Here is a 23,050-nt window from a genome sequence, read left to right as displayed (position 1 = left end):
TTTAAAGCTAATGCAAAAAAAACGTCTCTGTAATCTTTACTACGAGTCCGCTAATTATGATTTTTTTGATTTAATGTCATTTAATTATGTTCATCTTTCTATTTAGAATTGAATTATGCTGGTTGGCTTATATCCACTGCTTTACTGCATCCATAACAACATATTCAGGGAGCTGTTTGCTTTGCTATTTTTAGCAGATGGTTAGCTATGCAACACCATATATTCATACTGCGGGAGAGCATCTTAGAGGAACTAGCTGTTTTGTTCAGCTGTAACTGAACCGAAACTCTGAAGGTCAGACCATCTGTCTAGAGTGAGGGAGTTTAAATAGTTGTGAGCAGTGGGAAACTGTGTTGTTTAGTTGTCTGGGCAAACTCTACTAAGGCTGTCATTGTTATAGGCAGAGTGTAGGGTTAGCGGTATCCTGCTATAAATTAATCTTGCTGTGCTTGTGTGACAGTAAGAGAGAAACAGAAACTGTAGAAGGCGGATCCTTTTTTTTTAAAAGAAAGGGAAGAAGACATAAGAAAAGATCAAATAGAGAATTATTATCCAATTGTCTATGCACAAGATGAATCAATAATTTAACAATGAATACTTCTGTCATCCATCCTTCCCTGTATTCCTCACTTCCTTATTCCTTCTGGCTCTCACCTCTCATTTTACGTCATCTCTCATTTGTTCTCTTACTCTTAAAACAACTTGCCCTCCCTTCCCTTAACTCCTTAACCCTTTTGCCTTCCAGTCTTCTCTCCCGTTGCTCCATTACTGTCAGCCCTAAGCCCCAATCTCATCACCTTCTCTGCTGTTATTCACTCCTGTATCACTGATGTTGCCCTGGCCTAGAGTTGCCATAGCAACACACTGACCTGCCCTCAGGCTGTGAAGGGCTGGGAGGGACAATCACAACAGAGGAGTGTCGTCAGTCACTCGCTGTAGACACACACACACACACACACACACACAAACAGGACGTGTGGTTTTGTAGTGTAGCCTTTTCCCGTGATACGAGAATTTTTACATGTTGTACTTCTTGTGTTCAGAATATTTCATTCCCCCACAAAAGTCAGCTTTAATAAGATAATGAGAAGTACACGTCGTCCTCGGGCTGTGTGCTCATAAAGAGAACTCGCAGTTCATAAAACACATCTGACTGTGTTCTGTATTCAGATTAGTGCGGAATTATAATGCACAGTTTCTTTGTGAAACAACCCAAAATGACCTCGAGTGTCGAGCGGATAGAGTAAACCAAATTAAACAACGAGGGAGTCGTTTGGTATTAAGTAATCAAAATCATTATGCCGCTGAACACGACTGCAAACGGCTAATTCGAACTGTCCAGGCATGAGGTTACAGGTGGACAAGGTTGGATCGTGCTGCTTACAGGCAAGGCAAACAGTTGCACACAGACAGTAGTATTATCTGCATCTACATTTTTTAATAGGTTGCAGTAACCCAAAGCTAATACTAACTGTTGATGGCAACTTAAATCAAGCTATTTGTCGCGGAAAATAACTCACTTACTGACTGATACATATTACTCCAGACGTTGCAGTCAAGGGTTCAGTAATCAAGTTCAGCTGAAAGCCGACGCAGACGTGTTTGGAAATGCAGTTAACAGATTTATTGAAGATGATGTTTGAAATCGTCTTGCTATATCATGAGAGCAGGTCCTGACCTGCATATTAACCCCCTCCTTAGAACCAGAGCATCCTTACATACCTAACGGAATCGGACACTATCTGTCTTGTCGATCTAATCATTCCACAGGGCCACAGGATGAACACTGTGGGGTCAGGCTAGGCTAGGTTGCTGTTGCAAGACACATGTGAATTATAAGGATACACCGTGAGATTAAAGTGTAGCATTTTCAATTTTTCATATTTCATTCCTGTGATTACTTTACATTTCAGCACCAGGAGCTGTCCATATTGTGCCCTATTACACAGCCCGAGCCCAGCAGGCTGCAGAACAAGGCACTATTTCTGCTTTCTACCCAGTTTATTGATTTTTTTAGAGGCAAAATGTGCGCGATCATCAGCAGAATATAAATCAGTGGTCGTTTTCTGAAACGTGGGGTTGTTTGATGACCCAACTGTGGATTGTTTGTGTATATTTGGAGAAACAGTTTGAGATTCTTCCTCACCAAGTGTTGAAAATGAACTTCATGTCTGTACAGTAAATATGAAGAGACAGCCAACAACTCTTGGCAAGAGGAGAATAAGTCAAAAAATTCTATCCTCAACTCTTCCTTTAATATCAGAGGGCAATAACATACATGCGACAAGGAGACTGGGGTGTACGTCCACCCTACATAAGCACTGCAGGTAATCCACTGGTTTTGGAGTGTGCCGTGATTCGCAGAGTCTAATCAGAGCAAAACAGACGGCACCAGAACAAAACAAAACTTTGGTGCCAAATTTTTAATGGTTTCTCAAATATGTAGCTCTTAGTTTAGTCCATGTTTTAGATAACAACTTGTGAAGACGTTATCCATTTCAAAAGGCCCCGCTGACCTGCCTGGCAGACACAGGCCTGTCGAGTCACATGAGTGTGACTAATGACACGTGTTTCCTTTCGTTCTCTCTTCTTATCATCGCTTCATTCCCCTCTCCAGTCAGTGCTCTAGTTTTTTTGGGGGGGTTTTCGGATTTTGGTCGTGCGTCTCACTTTTTTTTTTATAAAAACAAAGCAGGCGGCACGTTTGCACAGAGGACGGCATGGTCAGCTGAGTGTGAGTAAGGCAGCCCTGATGCATGGCTTCATAGCATCCAAATAATGAGTCAATTAGAGTAAATTATACATGTTTAGGGCTCACTGCAATTAGTTCACCTCTCTCTTTTCCTGTCTGACTAGAGCCTCCGTCTCTCCCCTTTCCTGTCTTGTCCTCCTCGTCCCCTCCTCTTCCCTTCCTCCTCCATCATTCCCTCTCTACCCCTCTTCTTTCTCATCTCTCCTGTCTGTCTCTTCATCTTCCTTTCTTTTTATTTCTCCTCCCCCCCCCCTCTTTTTTTCCCCCCTCCCCTCCTTCCTCTCTGTCCTAGTTCTCAGGGTCTCTTGGTGAAGCTTTGTCTAATTACCATGCTACCGTTTAATTGGAACAGCGCACACAAACACATCACGGATTGACTGACTGGATACCCCTTATATGTAGACACACCGCACGCCGTGCACGCACATACGCACACAAACTGGCCATTTGGATGCACATTACATGCAGACATTACACACCCGGCGAGTTAACATGCTCCAGTTATACAAACACACAGGGTACGCTCCAGGGTTTGATACCGTGGAGTTCGTCCAGGTTGTACTACAGCCGCGGCGCCGAAGCCCCTTCTGTAGAGCTTAGGCTGTTGGCTGCAGTCGCACATTGATTTTGGCCCAGTTATACCACGAGCTACAAGTCGCTGCTCCACACTGTAGAGCCGTGTCACCTGAGAAGTCACAACAACAGATGCCCTTTGGAGGATGGGTGCTCGCCAGGCAACTAAATACAGCACTGCTACACTTTCGCTGCTGCCGTCGATGGTCAGTGTTTGGAATGTTCCAACTGGGAAAAATCAAATCCATCAGTGTGGCGGTATTATGAGATATTTATGAGATATATTTAGTCTTATGTAAATAATCCATTGACATATTTATGTATATATATATACACACATACATACATGCATACATACATACATACATATATATATATATATATATATATGTATATATATATATATATATGTATATATATATATATATATATGTATATATATATATATATATATATATATATATACACATATATAAAGACAGACGATGCATCTCTGCTTCCTCCCACTCACGAAATGAAGCCAAAAATTCCAGGATACCAGCGGTGCCATCTCTCGACGTCGTCTGGAGCCAGAATCTGCACAGTACTGACTGAGCTGTGGAGGCAGTGTCTTGTTCTGACCCGACTCAATCACAATCGGGGCTCAGCTGTCAATCATGATGTTTCAACCCTTTTTGTACAGCATCGAATAACTCATTTAAAACCTTTTCTTTTTTTTTATTTACAGAAAAATGCAACACTTGAACAGACGAAATGATGACAAGTTTTTTTGTTGAGTTTTTAAGTTGGCCCATATCTGATCTACTAACATTACAGAAGGTGTCATGTCATCCATTTTGCTGAGACTCAACAAGGGATCTCTAAACAAATCGGAGGGGTCACCAGATGATTCATTTGCAAAAAAAAGAAGTAAACAATTTCTTTTTTGAATACTGAATCATTTTTTTTTTCAGGCAAGTCAAAATGATTCAAATGAAACATTCTGAGAAGCTTCAAGGACTCCTCGTCTGAACGTGCTTTCAGCACAGAGATATATGTGACTGGTGGGTCTCAAATGGAAACTGATTTGTTTCAAGGTGTCACAAACCAAAGAGTTGGGTTTCTCTGAAATAGAGCCGTGATCATAAATGTGATACGTTTTCTGTTGTTGAGCTCCTGCTGGCTGCTTGGCCCTTCTCTGGTCAGCTGATTTGATGAATGTGGTTGTTTTGGGTGTTGTGTTTTGAGGCAGTTTTAAATTTCATACAATCAAACACAATTTCCTCTCTTTTTCAGTCCTGCCCAGCCACACATGTGGCACTCCCGGCCTCATCCCAAACGGAGTCATTCATGGCTCGCGGTACAACATGGGGGACAAGATCCGATACAGCTGCGAGTCCGGTTTTGTGCTGGAAGGACACAGCATCCTCACGTGTATTGTATCGCCTGGCAGCGGAGCACAATGGGACTTCCCGTCACCGTTTTGCAGAGGTAAAAATATACTTTCTGTCTTTCTTTATCAATTCCAGAAATGCTTGGTGCCAACTCCAACATAACAAGTGTTAAAACATGAGGAAATGCCCACTCTAATTGCAAAGTTCATGAGAATTGAAGGACCTTAAGATGCAGTCACAGGTCGGAGGAAGATAAGACGCCCTGACGCATTGATTACTGAACCAGATGGAGTCCAAATCCTCAAGCAAAACCCTTCTAATGGTTCATTAGTCTACAAACAGATCTGTCCAAGTTTGATGTGACGGTTAAAAAAAAGCTCAGCTCGGGGATTTGGTATCTTCTGATAAATCTCTGCAAAAGTCACTTTGCATTTTATTTTTTTATTTTTTATTTTTTTTCAGATGCTTCAATGATTTAATTTTCTGCCGTCTCGTTTCAATGCGGTAGATGTTCTTTCCTGTTTCCACAAAAAACCCTTCAGTCTTTGAAGATGCATGGTGCATTTATGAGATGGTGACGAGGGTTTTAAAAGGAAAAACAAAGTTTTTTGTTCTACTTTTCTTGTTAACCTGTGCATTATATCGATTTATCAGATATAACATTAATCTAATGTTATGTTGTCAGTCAGTCAAACAACCAATCAATTAATCTAATCCCCTGTACAAACACCATTTTATGTGTGAGAAAAGGCGTACACATGTTTTATTTTTGTTCATACACATTGTTTATACATCATGCCTCTGAATTTGAGTTTTTCCTTTCATTTTCCTTCCATATTTTTCAAAGATAGATAGATAGATAGATAGATGTATGGATAGATAGATAGATAGATAGATAGATAGATAGATAGATAGATAGATAGATAGACAGACAGATAGATAGACAGATAGATAGATAGATAGATAGATAGATAGATAGATAGATAGATAGATAGATAGGCAAGAGGAGCCAAATCTAATTCTGCAAGAACGACCAACTTTGAAAACCAATTCAAAAAACAGAGACATTAGATAAGATTAGGGTTTGTATTTTGATAGAAGTCAATTTTAAAAATGAAAGTCTTATTTCCGTCAGGCACGTCCTCACAGAGGATTGTGGGCTTCTGCCTTCCTTCCAGTTTAACTGGTAAAACAATTTGAGACTTGTGAGGAATAAAAATGGTAACAGCACTAATAAAACTAAAACAACAGGCGAAAAAAAATATAAAACAGATAAAAGCAAACTAGAACAATCATGTGTAAAATTGTTATGTTGTTGAATGGTTGTTATTCCCTCTCATTGTCTCTCTGTCTCTTTCCAGCCGAGGGAGCATGTGGCGGTACATTAAGAGGCACTGCAGGTTCGATAACCAGCCCTGGATACCCCGCAGAGTATGACAACAACCTGGACTGCACATGGTCAATCCTCTCCGAACCCGGGGACACTATAGCTCTCGTCTTCAACGAATTCTTGTTAGAGGACAAATATGACTTCCTGGAAATCAGCGGGACAGAGGCGCCCAGCATATGGTGAGATACATTTCGTACAAGGGGGTGATAATGAAAGCGCACACAGGTGAAAAGTATAGACACACACACTATAGCCCTGTTCTGTATAAGGTGAATACACACATACTAGTTTTTAAGTTTCAGTAGCCCAGCTGCTTCATTTGATGTTAGCCGACTTGTTCAAATTACGAGAACAGTTGTTGTTTTCACTGCAAATGTTCTCTAACTTGTCTCCTTTAAAGGGAGGCATTTAATATTAAAAGAGGACTAATGATGTTGTTGGGGAGGACAGATACAACAGCTGATTGATTAGCTGCACAGGAGTCCTGTTGATTTTCCTGATGTATTCAAATCCCACAGGAGAGGGGATAAATTGTTGCTTTCATTCACATTTTCTATTGGTTTGCGTTTGGAAATTGGTACTCTGTTGGAGCAGAACACACTCTCTTTTTTTAAATTCAGAGCACTATTTGTTCAGAATATCGCACATCTCCATTGAAGGCTTAGATGTGTTTTTTGCAGGGTTGGAGGCAGCGTAATGGTTAGGCATGCAGGGCTGTCGCTCAAGTTGCTCGGAATTGGGAAATCCGGGGGGGAGGGAGTTAGAAAAGTAGTTTGGCCTCCATCAGTAATGACAACACGGATTCCTGAGAGGCGGGTCTGCTCAGAAAATCGACAGTATTGGATTGTGATTTTTTTTCAGACGCTCCTGGGTTTCAGTGTGCGTCGTGTATTTATGCAGCATTAACATATTTTCAAACCCCCACATGTTAAATGACACTGCAACCCAGATTCCAAAAAATGCGAGGACATTGTGTAAAATGAACAAAATGCGACAATTTTCGAAGCCTTTTTTTGACCAAGACTCAATTCTACCATCAATATCAAAGTCTCAGCTGTTCACAAACAGGGATGGCGTGAGGTTCAACAGTTTGTGAACCACAGCATTGCAAGAAAAATATTACCTTTTATAAAACTGTTGTCGGTAAACACATTTAATTTGCAAATGATTGCCTCCCTTTTATTGTTTGCGGTTTACACAGCCTCCCAACTTTTCGAAAATGAGGTTGTACATCTTGGGCGTTCCCCAAAAGCCTATAAAAGCCTTTTTTACACCGTGTTATACATCAGATTTATACAGAAGAGTAATTAATTTCTGTTTAACTGGAAAGAAACTATTGTTGTCATAAAAAACACCATTTAATATTGGTCGCTGCCACATGACGTATATGTTTATTACATATAACAAATATCATATAGCATATGATACATGTTTTTGTGCAATGTAACATGGTATTTTCAGTTCAGTAAACATAAACTTCAATGCAATGACTTATGTTTGTATCCGGCGAGATAACGTGATGAGGGAACGGCGGCGACACAATTTTTGATTTTTAATCTTTTCTAACTGGTTAATTGGATTCATGATATGTTTATTACATATAACAAATATCATATAGCATATGATACATGTTTTTGTGCAATGTAACATGGTATTTTCAGTTCAGTAAACATAAACTTCAATGCAATGACTTATGTTTGTATCCGGCGAGATAACGTGATGAGGGAACGGCGGCGACACAATTTTTGATTTTTAATCTTTTCTAACTGGTTAATTGGATTCATGAAAACGTTTTCATACATCACCGTGTCTCGCAGAAAAAAACGCTTGTTTCCCATTTTTCATGTTCTCCTGACTTCAGCTGATAGATGACAGCGTCGTCCATGTGTAGAAAATGGTTCATGATTGTGGCGCAACCAGCAGAAGCATAAAATGGATAGGCCGACAGATAAATAAGTGGAGAGAAGAAGGCAGAGAGGAGAGCACCAGATGGAAACAAAAGGAATGGAGAATAATTGCACGTTTAGTCCTGTCACCAGCAGAGCGGTACGCATCAACCGTGGCATTCTCATGATACAGTTTCTGTGTGTGTGTGTGAGTGTGTGTGTCAGGTCTTAAGTGGCCCTCTGACTGCGTGAGCTGTTGATCGTTACTTGAGGCACTGACAGATCACACACACTCAAGCGTGCACGCACCGGCACACACACACACACACACACACACACACACACACACACTCACACATAGCTCGTCTCCGACAGTATAACATTCAAGGACCACTGTCAACCCACCCTCCGCAATGCAGGGGGAAGACAGGGTGTGTACTGGAGAGCACACCCAACATTTTGTCACACGGGAAACGGTGACTGCATCAAGTGAAGCCTTCTGACGTGACCTTTCTGATTTTAAAGGATTGATCGTAACAATCCCAGAGAAAGTTATTTTCTTTTTTTTGTTTTGGGTTGGAAATGTGTTTCTGCAAAAATAAATACAAAAATGAAATTAGGAGATGCCTTGTCTAGTGGTGGGACATTCATTAACATATAAGTAAAAAAAAAAAAAAATAGTGTTTCATAACAGGTGTCTTGTACTAGGCTTACAAACAAAGTGAAGTTGTATCAATATTCACTGTTGCATAAAAATAATAGTAGTTATTTGTGCATATTGCGTTTTTTTCTTGTATTATGCGTGTTTCAGTACAGATGCAGACTAAAATCAGTGAAGGGGAGAGGGAGGGGGCAAACAGCAAAGGTCCCATGTTGGAATGGGACCAGAGATGTGGCAATTAAATGGTTTGCATGTTAGCCGCCATAGGCCACCCAGACGCCTTGTATATTTAATGAAAGTTCACTGATCCAGCTCCTGAAACAATGTAATCATTTAAAAATAAACTTAAACGGGCTTCTGCCAGCCAAGGTCTAATGCAGTCCTAAGTACTTTTCTCCAGAGGAGGGATTAAGAGATGATTGACACTTTCACTGAGGCCTGTGGGCAGGTCATTGTGAGAGTGACTGACACCTGACAGGACCACTGTGACGGGTTCTTCCTGTTTACCGAGAGCTTTTTCTGATTGGCTGTCCCAAAAGCAATTTCCTGTTTCATGTTCCTGTCTGATAGCTGGCAGGTTGAATGTCGGGTTGACTAGCTGTTACATGGACGCACATACCAGCACGCACGCACACACACACACACACTCCCAGACAATAAACACACAAACACACACACACACACACACACACACACACGTATATGAGCATACGGCCGGAACTTTTTGATTCAATTCAACCGGATGAAATAATGATCACCTCACGTCCTGTATTTCCTCACTTGAGAAGGATTCGTACATGCAGGTAGTTATAAGTTAATGTGTGTCCTGTTTTTGAAATATCAACTATCACATTTCATGCAACTTTAGTCTAATTTTGAAGGTTATGTCCTAGATAATCAGTTATATCAGTTCTGAGGCTGGAATGCTGTGAGACCTGCCTGCTGTGTGAGATCCGACTGGCAAAAGACTGCAGTTGCTGGCTAATGTGAACTTTATTTCACCCGGATTGTTTGTGAAATATAAAGAAGGCTGAGCGGAGGACGGGGAATGGAAGAATAAAAGGCAGCCAAATCGGAGACAAAAATAGTGACACAGAAGCGGTCAGCAAGACAGAAAGAGTGTTTTCCTAAGACCTTAAGGCATTTGTGATGATGGTGCCTTCTACAGCCTAATGGATGCACCACAATGTACGGCTTTTCATATGTATTTCTTCATAAATTTCTCTACTGAGGAAGTGAAGGGTTCACACAGCATCATCTGTCCCTCTCAGTGAGCGTATTGACTCTTGTTTCCCACAAATCAACACGATTCTGATTCTTCTTGGATAGGCGAGGCAAGTTTATTTTTTAAAGCACACTTCAGAAATTTTACAGGGGCATAAAAATTGAATTAAAATAAATTATAAATTGCATTTAAAATACTTAAAAAAAAAACAAGTAGGAAGACATCAAGAAACTAAAAATTAAAATAAGTTAAGAAATGGGAAAGTAGGCTAAAAAAGAAAAGGTTTAAAAGAGACAAGACTGGAAAATAAAAGTCACAGTGCAGTTCAAAGCATTAAAATTGCCTCAGTGAAAAGCATTGGCAAACAGAAAGGTCTTCAGGGTAAAGAAGGAATTTGACCAGAAAACAAAATTCAGAAAAGAAGACTTGATGAGACACCATGGATTTTTATTTATTTATTTGTCTTTCTGTTATGTTAACCCTCCATAGTTAAATGAAATGTTTTATTTCTTGGTAAATATAAATTTTTTCAGTACAAATTCAGTTAAAAGTATCAAGCTGCCATGAACCTGAAATGAATGAAAAATGACAGTGCCTGAAAATAATGTATAAATCTTCAATGATAAGCACTTTTTTTATTATTATTATAGAGCAATTCTAGGCTGTTCAAATAAATAAACTATAATACAGTCTATTTGCATGTAAAGTGATTTTATCCCAACTCATTTTTGGGCCTTTTTTATTAAAAGTCTTGCCTATTTATTCTTGTAAATAAGTATATTCACACAGTTTTATAAACGTATTTCTCAAACATCTTTATTTTGTACCAACATAAACGAGACAGTCCCAGAACAGCACTATAAACTGGTTTTCTTAGCTTGGCTTTGATTTTTTTTTTTTAAAAAAAAGGTATTTTACTTTGTATAAAACATAATCTATTAATAGACAGACTCAGGATGATTATATAATCAACTTGGAGAAATGTAAACTAACCCTTCGTCTTCAATTATACATTTTTACGAGCTTCTTTCTGTGTTACCTTGGATAAAATAAAACGACAATCCGCTATTAGCTTACTATTAATTCTTGATCACAGACTTTCAAAAACATCAACCTGTATTTGTAATAAGCAGTGAACATGATAGAAAGGGTTTAAGTCACTAACACAATTGACAAGTGAAAGATTCTGGATTGGATCATGTCAGCCTGCTAAATGCATTATGTTGTGAATTATGTAAAAAAGATTTTGCTGTTTAGTATTTGCATGGTTAACCTCTTAATCTGAGAACACAGACAGAAATAACCCATATCTGAAGACATACCAAGGCAACTTTTCACATAATTTACCCACACTTTTTACTTGATTCCTTGCTAAGTCCCGTACACTTTGTCTATTTGTTTGTACCAAGATTCTGGTGACCTGAATATGAAGTTGCATAAACAGCTTATCCTGAGTACAAGCTTCACATGGTATATAGGCTTTCATCTGTAATGTTGCCACAGCCGATATCTTCACATCTGAGCAGATTGTCTTTCCGATTGCTTAAAAATTAGTTCTGTTTATCGGTTTGTTAATGTTTACGGCGGGTCCCCCCCTTTGCCCTTAAACCTCTCCCCACCTTTGTACTTCACATCCTCTACCCTTCCAACTGTCTCTCCTCTCTTGATTTATCTTCTCTTCTCTCTGTTCTCTGCACTCCCTCTAGCCATGCCGTCCTCTTTTCTCGCCTCTCTTTTTCCCCGTCCTCCTCTTCCTTCATCTTTGTCTCTAAAAGCACAAGACGGGACTGAAACACTTAAAGCCCAACAGTGTTATACTGTCATTTTCCTCGACTGAATGAATTCTTACTCTGCTAAAGGCCATTATATCCGAGGAGCACAACCAATACCGATTAATCATATTTTGTCCCCTTATTGCTCACTACATTATTCACATTGATTTTAACCCGGTTGCCAGCGCTGAAAACTGAAGAATTCGCTGTAATGTATCATCCCCCGGTGATGGTCGGAGGATTTTTTTAATAAGCAGGAGGTTTGTTATGCTGATTTAAAGACGATGATGGAAATCTCCGGATTTTCACATTAAATAAGTCCCTTCCCATCCTATCTCTTCCAGACTCCTAACTCAATGAGAGGGCCCTAATTGCCAATTATTCCTTTAATTGAGTAACAGGGTCACTACACATAATGTGATGAAACTATTACCCAGAAAATCAGGTCTCCTTCCTTAATCCAACACGCCTGCAAGAATTCATGGGCCTCTTCTCGCCGGGCCTACACATGATAAACGTATGATGATGTACCATAAACTGACTTAAAGTCCTTTAAGTAAAAGCTTTCAAAATAATGGCGACCCCAATATGAACTACTTTCTATAAAACTTACACAAATACTCGTTAATTCTCTCATATAGACAGTGATCCAATCAATCGATGTGTTTAAACCCATTTTGTCGATATTTGTTGATGGTTGTCAGTGAAAGGTCTAGACAATTTAGGACGTGTTGTCATGAAATCTGTTGTACGCATTCGTGTCTCCCCCAGAATGAATTATGCAAACTTTTGTGGTCACCTGAATGTCCTCCTGGCACTATCATCAGGTCAGAATATTAAATCTGCTGTAAGCATTGCTGTCGTTTTAGCCAGCTTCCTGTCACCGCACTCGTACGGCTTTTATTTGTTTTCCCTGGTTATTGTCGCTCATTTCCGACATTTTTGCTGATATTGCTGTCAACAGACTAAGAGAGTTAAAAAAAAAAAAAAAAGGAAATCGTTCGTATATGAAGACACAAAATATCTAGAAAAAAGGCTTGGAGGTAAACGTGCTATTACCTGGGTGGGTTGTATTAAAAAGTGAGGCCATTAGAATAATCCTACTAATCAGCACTGAATTGTTTTGACTTTTGTTCTCCTTTACTTTCTCCTTTCCTTTCTATTACCTCTGACTCTCTCTCTCTCTCTCTCTCTCTCTCTCTCTCTCTCTCTCTCTCTCTCTCTCTGTCTCTCGCTCGCTCGCTCACACTCACACACACATGCACACACAGTTGAATTTTTAATTACTGTTACTACTGGCAGTGACAGAAACAGTAGTAGCAAAGTCATTTTCCATTCAGCCGCCTGTTTTCTAGTTGCTTATCCAGGTCATTTTCTAGTCATTTAACCACGACGAAATCTGATCAGTCAGCGGCCACAAAGGAAGAACTGCCGAACCCCTTCCTCCTTCTTCTAAAGGAATCAAAATACACAATCGCGGCCAGTTGGGAGAGGTGGCTCCTCTGGCTTGTCCTAGGTCACCCACAAGAGCCCCCCCCCCCCCTCAGTGTGCTGGCAAAGCATCCTCATCATGCTTGAATGGACTTTATTGCTCGGACACCTCGAATTCCATAGTCTTTCCCTTATAAAACTCTTGGAAATGCAACGTACACATGTGGCAAATCCCCGTCGCTCCTGAAATAACTCGACACATGATCCATCTTTCCTTTCAACGGACCACACATTGCTCCTGATAAATGTGAGATATATTTAGCAAACTGCAAACCACAGATACATCCGCGTTTGACATTTGTTAACGTGGCAGATCAAGCTCACATTATGTGCGTGATTTGGCCACTTGGAGGGTGGAGGGCAAGGAGGTTCGCAGCTTAAGTCTGTGGCGACATTTCCGACCATCTGCAGCCATTTTATTGGCGACCAAAGCCGGTAATTTTTCACGGGAAGTTGGAACATCTCCAGGGGTTATCGTGGCGACCAAAACAAGTATTTTTAAGCCAAACCATGGTGTTTTCCTTCCTCTGACAAAGCTTTTTTTGTGCTAAAAGCTAAGCAGAGAGAAGGGAGAAACAGAAAATCAGACTTATAACCATACGTCGCAACATAAAGAAACATTCATTTTGAACTTATCTGTGGTTTTGCAGAAACGTACCTGGCAAACATTCATTCTGGCAGTGGGCTTGATTTCTTTTCTAACAACTTGAGCTTAGTAGACTTTCCCAGAAAACGCCCAGTCGTGGGATTCCTTGATCATCTGAACACACCCTCTGGCCCCCTTTCTGAAACTTAGGGATGGCTGGCCTTGTCTGTCAATTCAAAGGGAACCGCAGCAGGCCTGCAGCAGCAGTGAATGATCCTTGTCCATCCTCAGCGCCTTCCCATGTAGAATTCAGTGACATCGGCCAGAGGAGAGGCCCGGACTTTTTTCCGACTGCCTTTTCGAACACAAATCTCTTTTTGTCTTCCCATTTCCTCTAATGTCGCTCTGCTACATCTCGTTTTACTCCTTTTTTTCTGATCCTCCTCTGCTTTTTCCTCCTCCCTTTTTTTGTTTGGTAACCACCAGAGCTCTCCTAGTGTCTCCTCTCCATTTTCAAACACCTCTCTTGTCCTGTTATTACATTTACATTTTAAATTATGTTTACTGGCGCAGCGTTTGTCTTTGTATTTCCGTGTGTGTTGGTGTGTGTGCGCGTGTGCGTGTCTGCGTGTGTGTCTTTCCGCGTGGGTGCGTTATGAGATTAAAGGTACCGGTGCACCAGTGTTTTTTTTTTGTTTTTGTTTTTTGTACTAAGCACTTGGAATAAACAGCTATCTGTTGTGGATAATGTGCTTTCCAACTTTTCTGACTTGTATCCAATCATTTATTTTTACACCGCATTTTTTTGTCATTTCGCAGATGCTAACATCCAGCAGGGACTTGCAATAAGTGCAGCGGTGGATATAATGTATTGCCAGCGATGCGAGCAGCCAAGAGGGAAGGGCAAAGGGGCTAAAGCAACAGTGTCTGGACAGTGGAGAGATATACCTGTGTCTTTGTGATGTTCATGAATCACCGCAAAAAAAAAGAAAAGCTAGAGGTCTAATAGGGAAGTGCTCCGGCAAGCACTCAAATACGTCCGGCTTTCTTTGTCTGCCTCTCCTTTTGTTTTGCGCTCGGCCTCTCCTCCTGTATTGTCTGCCGCTCTCGGGTGTGTCAAGCTCTCTCCCTCCTCTCCTCTTATCTGCACTCCTCTCGTCTTTTTTCAGTCCGGCAACCTTTTCCTCTCGTCTCGCCTCCCTTTTTTTGTTTTATCCTCGCACGAGTTCTTTCTTTGCATGAAACTTGCATCCTCCTCTCTTCCTCCCGTCACTCCTCTCGTTCCGGCTTCGCTCGCTCCCTCGTTTATCTCCGTCCCTCCTGCGACCCGGAGTTAGTAGCGTCCGGGCTTCATTTACGCTTGCTTCCTCGCGGACCCCTCTTTTAACTTCCGACCTTTCCTCGCGGCTTGTGCACCCTCGCTCCTGTTCATTTAATTATCCCGCTCTCACCTTCTCCGCCATGTTCTCCACCCATTAGCCCCTGTTTTTTTCACCCGTCTAGTAGCCTGGTTTACTGGTCACCGTCCAGCCCGTCCTTCATTAGCTGTCTCTCCATGCCTCTCTTTCCCCCCCTTGTGCCTATCATTTTAACAACTTCTCCCTTTAGTCTCTCCTCTCCTCTCTTCTCATTTGCTCCTTCTTCTGTCTTACTTTTCGGTTCATGTCTCATCCCTCTCTCTCTCCTCCTCTCTGACCTCTTGTCTCTCCCTCATCCCAGTGTCAGGCAGCTGGCCCTTCCCCATGAATAATGGAGGAGATGCAGCACATTTCACTTTTTATCTCTTTCTTTCTCTCTCTCTACTTTTCATATGCCCCTATCTTGTTGTCCTTCCCAATGCAGAATGGCTGCATTGCTCTGATTTCGTTTAAACATATTCCGCACATCAACATGCACCCTTGTACTATCCTCAAACCTTAAAAACCTAAGTCCCGACTCCGTAAAAAGCCATTTGAAAGGGGGCTGATTTGTCAGGGAGCTCTCTGTGCATTTGTTAAAGCTGCGATAATTGATTTCTTACCACCAGAGAGCAGGAAGTGGAGTCCAAATCACCAAAATGTGTAAAGAAACACACATTTATTACAATGCAGTGGCCAAACAAAAAGGAAATCTTCCAAAGCACAGCGCATAAAGAGCTCCTCCGGGAACGACTTATCGCTCCTAATCTTTTTGAAACCGTTGGTCTCCATTAGTGTTTGCCAACTCGACATCCTGAATGACTGTCGTTCCAGCACCCACTGGGTCACATGACAAGCCAGACTTATCCCCCCGAAAACCTCACAGCCAATCAGGTCAATCACAAGGCGTACTGGTTCGCCATGTGCGTCTTGATGTGACCATGAGGTGCACAGTTGGGTCTTGACATACATTGGTGATGTGACGCGCATATCCTCGTGTGATTTATCAGAGCAGATTCACAATAACGTGGGAGTTGTACAAAAGCAATGAGTAGATTTACAACAACATCATATCACTATTGTCACATATTAATAGTATTTTCCATTACATAAGCACCACTTTGTAAATACAGAGGGCCCGAGGCGGCAAGAGTACAATACCAGAAGTTATTTCCCAATGTAATACAGAACAGGAGTTGTTCCTCTTTGTTGGTAAGACTCTAGCAACTGGAAGTGAGTCAGCAGCACACACACCTCATCTTTATTAAAACGAGCGATATCAGAATCAGAAACAAGTTTAGTACCAAGTAGGTTTTCGCAAACATTGAGTCTGCCCTGGTGTTTAACAATTAGCACGATTCCTTTAAAATAGATACATGACGGTTCTTAATATTGTATCCGTAGGGCAAAAAGAGATGTCTTCAGAGAGGACCAGTTTCCTGTGTTCTTAACAACTGTCACATTTATGCACCAAGCAAACACGGGGCAGCACATCAACGGAGTAACTGCTAAATGCTGCTAACTGTAGCTGCCTTTAGCAAGAAAGCAGCCAGTAAGCAGTTGACCATGCAGGTGACGGTTGATCAACCGACTCTAATTAGCAGACTTGGAGCTCGGTGCTCCGGGGGAGTGTTGGTGTTGTTGTCCCCCAAAAACCTTTCAGCCAGTCAGAACAAGCACAAAAGGGTACTGGATTGCTAATTTATCGGATTTGTCACCTCTTGATATACAACGTGACAAAGGGCTAGCTGCTTAGCTAACTTCAGTAGATATTTCTGCAGCACAACACATAGATATCTTTGACATAAGTCAACTTACACCACAATATTATTGGGGTAATTATACCTTAAAGATGGATTCATTGTCATATATGAATTGAATGAAAGTCATGTATACTTAAACTTCAGTATTGAATTGTTCTTTCATTAGCTGTCAATTCTCTATTAAAATATAAACTGTTTCCCTCCTCACTTTGAGTTAAATGTTGACCGACTTCAGTCTGAGACAAAACAGCAAAGTCCAAGATTCTGTGGTTATGTAACTATGTGCTGTTTCATCATATAAATCCTTATCCTTGTATAGCTGAAATAAAATCGCACTCTCACGTACATAACGGGGGTAAAAGTGCACTGAAACTTGAAAAAAAAAAAAAAAGAAGAAATTCTGACTTGACTGAAAAGTCTGGTGATACTTACAGAAGTCAGATCTGCCTGCACACCAACCCATAGAGGTCATCAGTCAGGGTCAGGTGCAGAATGAGGGTTATGTGTGGTTATGTATCGTATATTGCCTTCATGAATCCCCGCAATCTTTCCTCTGGTTTCATCTCACACGTCATCACGCATGATAATTTAATTCACTAACGGTTGGAGCGCTAGTGCTCTGTTCACTGTGTGTATTACAGTTAGGTTTTCCTTCGGGCGTACACACTGGCAGTGCTTTTGTCCCATCTGAGATACTTCATATTCCTTTTTCTCTGAGTTTCCGGAGCTGTCTCTTTCAAAGATACAGAGCTTTGTGTCTCCGATAATAAGCACTCAATAAGGTCTTCTAACAAGCGCTCTTAATATATTTTCTTTTTTTCACCACCTCTCATACTTTGTTTCTGCCCTTTTCCTTATCTGTGTTTCTTCCCTCCCTCACTGTCTCTCTCTATCTTCTCACTTCACCAGCAGCATTATTAAAGGGCAGTTACAGTGGCTCTTGTTGCTCTATTGAGGACGGTAGAACATTGGCTCGCAGGCACTCTCTTACATCATCCCCCCCCCCCCCCCCCCCCCCCCCCCCCCCCACATTTAAGTTTTTTGGTTGTTGCTTTTTTTTATTATTTTATATTTTATTACCAGCGCCTTAGTTGCCGTTGGTAACGAAATGCGAGAGCAGCTATAGCTGATGTAAGACTTACCATAGGCACCCAACTCGTCGTCTCAGCGGTGATGCTTCAGAAACTGTTTTTGAAGATGTGAACTTCATCGTCTTTCTTCTACTTCACTATCTCCACTCACCTCTCCTGTTTCACTGTTTCCCATTTCTTTTTGTCATGTTTTACTCAATTAATTTTTTCTTTTTTAAATCATAAATGAGTAAAAGACACACCAGGTGTTTTAGTAATTATGGTCTACCCTGGGCCCAGAATCAAAGATAGTCATATAAATGCAGCTAATTCTCTAAATCCCAGACATTAAAATGTACTTTCTCTTTCTTTTCATAATCATATCCATCATATTCTTATTAAGTTTTGATATATTTGTTAAATATTCCCTCAGTTAAAGGCACATTTTGACGAGGGGTGTTATACTGTACCCGCTACGGCTGCAGTGCTCTGCCTCTGGCCAGTGGTGACCATTATGGAGGGGGATAATATCACTCATTCAATTCCCATATCCGCACTTTCCAAGCCAGCGGAACAAATTGCCTTTCAACTAATACCTCCTTAAATTACAGCCGGCCTCTGCACCTCAGAGGACAATACAAAGTGACATCAAAATCATACTTTGAACTCTCTCTGGAAAAGTTTTGCTTCAGAAAAAGGGGTGGGTTTTTTTATATGTAGTTCCTCACATCAACCAAATTAGATCCTGAATTTGTTCTATGTATTTTCCGCGTGTGATACGCTGTATTTCCGATTGTTTTTGACAGGTAATTTCGAATCACGTGCTGCAAATCTATAACACTTTAATCCGTAATTACATAGCAGCGATTTTGAATCACTTTCCTCCAACAACTGCGTTTCGTTTTTTTTTTTGTTTTTTTTTTTCCACGGCAGATTAAAATATGTAAAGCTCATCCTCCATGAGCGCATCCACGACGCGAGTGCAGACACTGTCAAGGAGAGTTATAACAAACACTGTCCATCTTTGTCCGCGTGATATTCACCAACAATGCAGACCACACAGGGACGCAGCACAGGAGACCGCTGTTACACAAGGCAACATACTCTTTATTCACTGGAGAGGACCTTGCACAAAGTTGAATACTATGGATTTTCAACAGCAACAGCTTGGGTTTAGTTACATCATACCTTCTCCTTCCACCTGCCTTTTCTTTCCTGATCTTCTGTTCTCTACAGTATAGTAAAAATTCATGAAGGGATACAAAGTTAGTTCAAGTAAACTCTGCTGTAGAAACGCGGATACATTCCAGATTTTTGAAATGTGGATATAAGTCTTAAGTTTCAGCTCTGTCTACTTTTCAGCTACCTCTATCTGGTATTTGGTATGTTTCTTATTTATATGAATACTTTCTTATTTGCTTACTTCCAGGCTGACTGGCACAACCCTGCCTTCACCAGTGATATCAAGTAAGAACTGGCTGCGGATACATTTCACCTCAGACAGCAACCATCGAAGAAAAGGATTCAGCGCTCAGTACCAAGGTAAAGCACACTCTTTCAGTCTCATTACTTCTCTGCTCTCTGTCTCTTTTTTGTATTTGCAGGAAGCAGAAAAAAGTGTGTGCACATCTTTGTGTGTGTGTGTGTGCGTGCGTGCGTGCGTGTGTGTGTGTGTGTCTGATACACACTCAGATTTCATCTCGAAATTCTTCTTTCAAATGAAAACACAAACCAGATAGGAGTGGGAACACACTGGAGCTTTTTTCTCGGCTAAACCCTCTCAACCCTGGCTACTCACTTCCCCAAAGTCTCCTTGAAAACAAGGGCCGACCATCTTCTTCATGCCTTTCTTACCACAGGCCCAAAAACCATTATAATAGAAGTCAAACCAAATCCACACTGTAATGTTTAAACAGTGTTGTTGCACCAGTCTTGTAATATCATGTAAATTACACAATCCAGCAGATTCCATTATAGTTTATCGACTTATTCTACTGATATTTTATGCAGCTTATTCGGTACATTACTCCGAGTAATTTAATTCTTGTATTTAGTTGTTTGAACTTTTAGCTTCAACTTTATCGCTTGTTGTTTTTTGGGGTCTTGTTGTGAACTGTGACACCTGTCCGAGACAAAGTTCCTGTCCGCTTGCACTGGGCAATTAAAGTGATTCTGTTTATTTTTCATTATATATTCATATTGCGCATATTGTAATAGAGAACAGCAATTATTGAGGACAGAAGTATGAAACCACCTGAGTGGACTTTTCCGGACCTTTCCTGTCATCTAATTGACTGGTCGTGTGACTTAATTAGCATTTTAAAGTGCACATTAGTTTCCACGACAGCTCAGATTTAATTGGCTGCCTCCTACACCAAACACAAGACCTGATCCAAGACCTGTCCCTCCTGCTGTGGTGCTGGAAGAGAGCTGGGTTTTTGGGTCATGTTCCCGTCCGTCCGTCTCTGTGCTTTCTTCTTCCTGAGTTACCATTCTCTCGCTCTCGCCATTGGCACTTCTGTCATTTCCCTTTCTGTGTGTGTTGTTTTGTGTAGTATATTGGTGTGTGTGTGTACGTGCGCGTGCGGGCGTGTGCATGCATGCATGTGTGTGTGTTTGACAGAGAGGGAGAGCTTTTCATGCCAACTCTGTTTCTCAGTGGAATGTAGTTTGGTTGTAGCACAGATTTTTCTGTTATCTTCTGCAATGCTGCTACTTAGGATAGAATAGATGGAATACATTGTAATGCCGCTCCCCTCTGCTCTGCTCCTCTCCCCCCTCTTTCCCCCCTCTTGTCCCTTGTTCTCAGTGGCTTTTAGTATCTTCTCCCTTTTCCTTGTTCTAATTTTCACTCTCTGCCACTGTTGCATTTGTTGTCAGTTTGTTATCGGGGGGGGGGGGGGGGGGCAGGTGTGAAGCACCTTCTGGATCGCAGCCACAGTGGATGTGTACCGCGTGGCAAGCCGGGAAAATGATAACCATTTAAAGATGTACAGTAATTTCGGTTTAATGAAGCATTATTTATCAATGAATGAACACACCCTCATCTCCTCTTCCTCTCTGCAGTGAAGAAAGCAATAGAGCTGAAGTCCAGAGGGGTGAAGATGATGCCCAGCAAAGACTCCAGTCACAAAAATGCCGTCTGTAAGTAAACTACTGTGTGTTTGTAGATAGTGTGACCGTCCTGTTAAGTTGGAACTCTTTTGGTCACACACACGTTCCTGCCCACACACACACACAAACACACACATAAATACATACACAAGGACACACGGGCTGCATTCATCTTTGATGAGGCAAGGGCAGTGAGTTAATCTACTTTTCTCTGAGGTCGACCTTCACAGAAAAAACATAACTCTGTCTTTTTTCCTTCTGAAGGTCAGAGGTCAACATGAAACCAGTTCCATAATTATTCCAGTGACTGTATTTTTAGTTGGAGAAGCGCAATTTGTTTTTTTTATAGAAGCAAAATACCAGTAACCAGTAAAAAAAAACAAAAAACAAACAGTATTTGCAAAGAAATGTTATTTTTATGCAACAGTACCAATCAAGCACTATGACTCAGTTGGACCGCTCTTACGGTTCAGTTCATTACAAACCAACAAATGGTGCAAGTAAACATTCAGCTTTTGCAGTTAACTCCTAAGAAAGTAAACAAGGCGCAAGAGCGAATGCATAGCAGATTCAGAATATGCTGTTTCTGGTCTCTGGTTAACTTGGCCGTGATTTCAACTCCGATGTGTCTTACTGCTTGGTATGCATGTCCTCCTGTCATCCCCCTGTACAACCATCATGTTTGGATACCAAAGGCAGACTCATGAGCCTCTATTTTGTGTCTGTTATGATGGTTTCTTTCATATTACCTTCGAAGGAATGTCTTTGTCACACACGGTGAACCTCCCTGTGCTGTTGTCAGGATGATAATCTGTCTACAGTCCACAATAAAGTCAATGCAGCACGGTGACTCATTTTCTGCTGTCTGGAGCAGTCTTTGTACTGTCCATTTCGTCTTTTTTTTGTTATATTCTAACTTTCTAAATTTCCAACAGCTAAGTGAGGTTTTGCGTTGGGATTTTTCATGGCCAGGTTCGCTCACTGCATTGTATCTTTTGCCGCTGGAGGTGCAGCTGAGATTGCAGACAGTGAAGTGTCTGTCAGGTGAAGTCTTTAATATTTACGGTTTGACAGCTCATCTCCGGGACATATTGTACAGTAAGCCAGGAGGGAAATGATGCAATCCCATAGTGAACATCAATAAGGCAAAAAATATCGTATAAGCATAGAATTCAACATGTCCATTTAGTTTATGTCTTGCTGCAGAACCCATACTGCACTTGCATATATGTTCAGGATGATCTGTCAGTTGGATTTTCACGGGCGTTGTTTCACCTTTCATCATGCCTTTTGTGACATGGTGAAAGACATGAAAGCGTTTTTGAATGCAAATTATGGCTATATGTTGGATATAATCATCACATCAATTTCATACAGATGCGCAATGTAACTCGAGCGCCTGTATGAGACTGACAGAAAACCTTCTTAACACAGGGTTAAGCAGTCACAGTTCGGTTAGGTTTAGGCATTAAAACTAGTCGGTTAGATTTAGGAAGAAATCTGGATTTGGGCTGAAGGATGCTTGTTATGTTATGTATAGGTGACATAAGCTACGTACATGATGTAAGTAAGGTACGTGCATATTGTGTAAGTTAATGTAAGTCAACGTTAACTTTTGGTTTCACACGGGAACCGAACAGTGCTCCTCTGTGTAGGGCAGGGTATGGTTAAAAAAAAATAAAAATAAAATGTAAATATCAGCTCCAATAATGATACCTTGACCTCAATAAAGGTTCCTGAACAATACATAGTTTCAGACCAATTTTCAGACCAAAGTTTTAACAAAAGATTACATTACAAACACATTGTGAACCACATCTCTAGGCATAACTTAGTGTTTTAGTATGGCTCTGGACAGCCACTCACCAGCATTTGAAATTTGGCATTGACTGACAGACTCTGCTCTGTAATATCGGGTTGATATTGAGAAAAAGTTGGTTGAAGCTGACCAGGAAATGAGAACATGCGTTATGTGAGGAGCATTATGTGTTTCAGGA

The 23,050-nt window shown here is 41.0% G+C and overlaps 1 protein-coding gene across 3 annotated transcripts in view; it reads left to right on the top strand.

Annotated features, from left to right (window-relative positions):
* Nucleotides 1-23,050, top strand: part of LOC115580272 (CUB and sushi domain-containing protein 1-like) — a 419,751-nt gene that overhangs the window by 205,470 nt on the left and 191,231 nt on the right. For all 3 annotated transcript variants that reach the window (XR_003983835.1, XM_030414457.1, XM_030414456.1), the window contains exons 4-7: nt 4,601-4,795; nt 6,060-6,267; nt 19,369-19,481; nt 21,006-21,083. Coding sequence is in view for 2 of the 3 variants with exons in the window: in XM_030414457.1 (XP_030270317.1) it covers nt 4,601-4,795; nt 6,060-6,267; nt 19,369-19,481; nt 21,006-21,083 (594 nt within the window). In the remaining variant the exon portion in view is untranslated. The remainder of the gene's footprint in view (nt 1-4,600; nt 4,796-6,059; nt 6,268-19,368; nt 19,482-21,005; nt 21,084-23,050) is intronic.

The sequence above is a fragment of the Sparus aurata genome, chromosome 4 (genome assembly GCF_900880675.1).
Source record: "Sparus aurata chromosome 4, fSpaAur1.1, whole genome shotgun sequence".
Taxonomy (NCBI): domain Eukaryota; kingdom Metazoa; phylum Chordata; class Actinopteri; order Spariformes; family Sparidae; genus Sparus; species Sparus aurata.
Note: the sequence above shows the minus strand (reverse complement) of the source record. Positions and strands in the feature narration are given on the sequence as shown.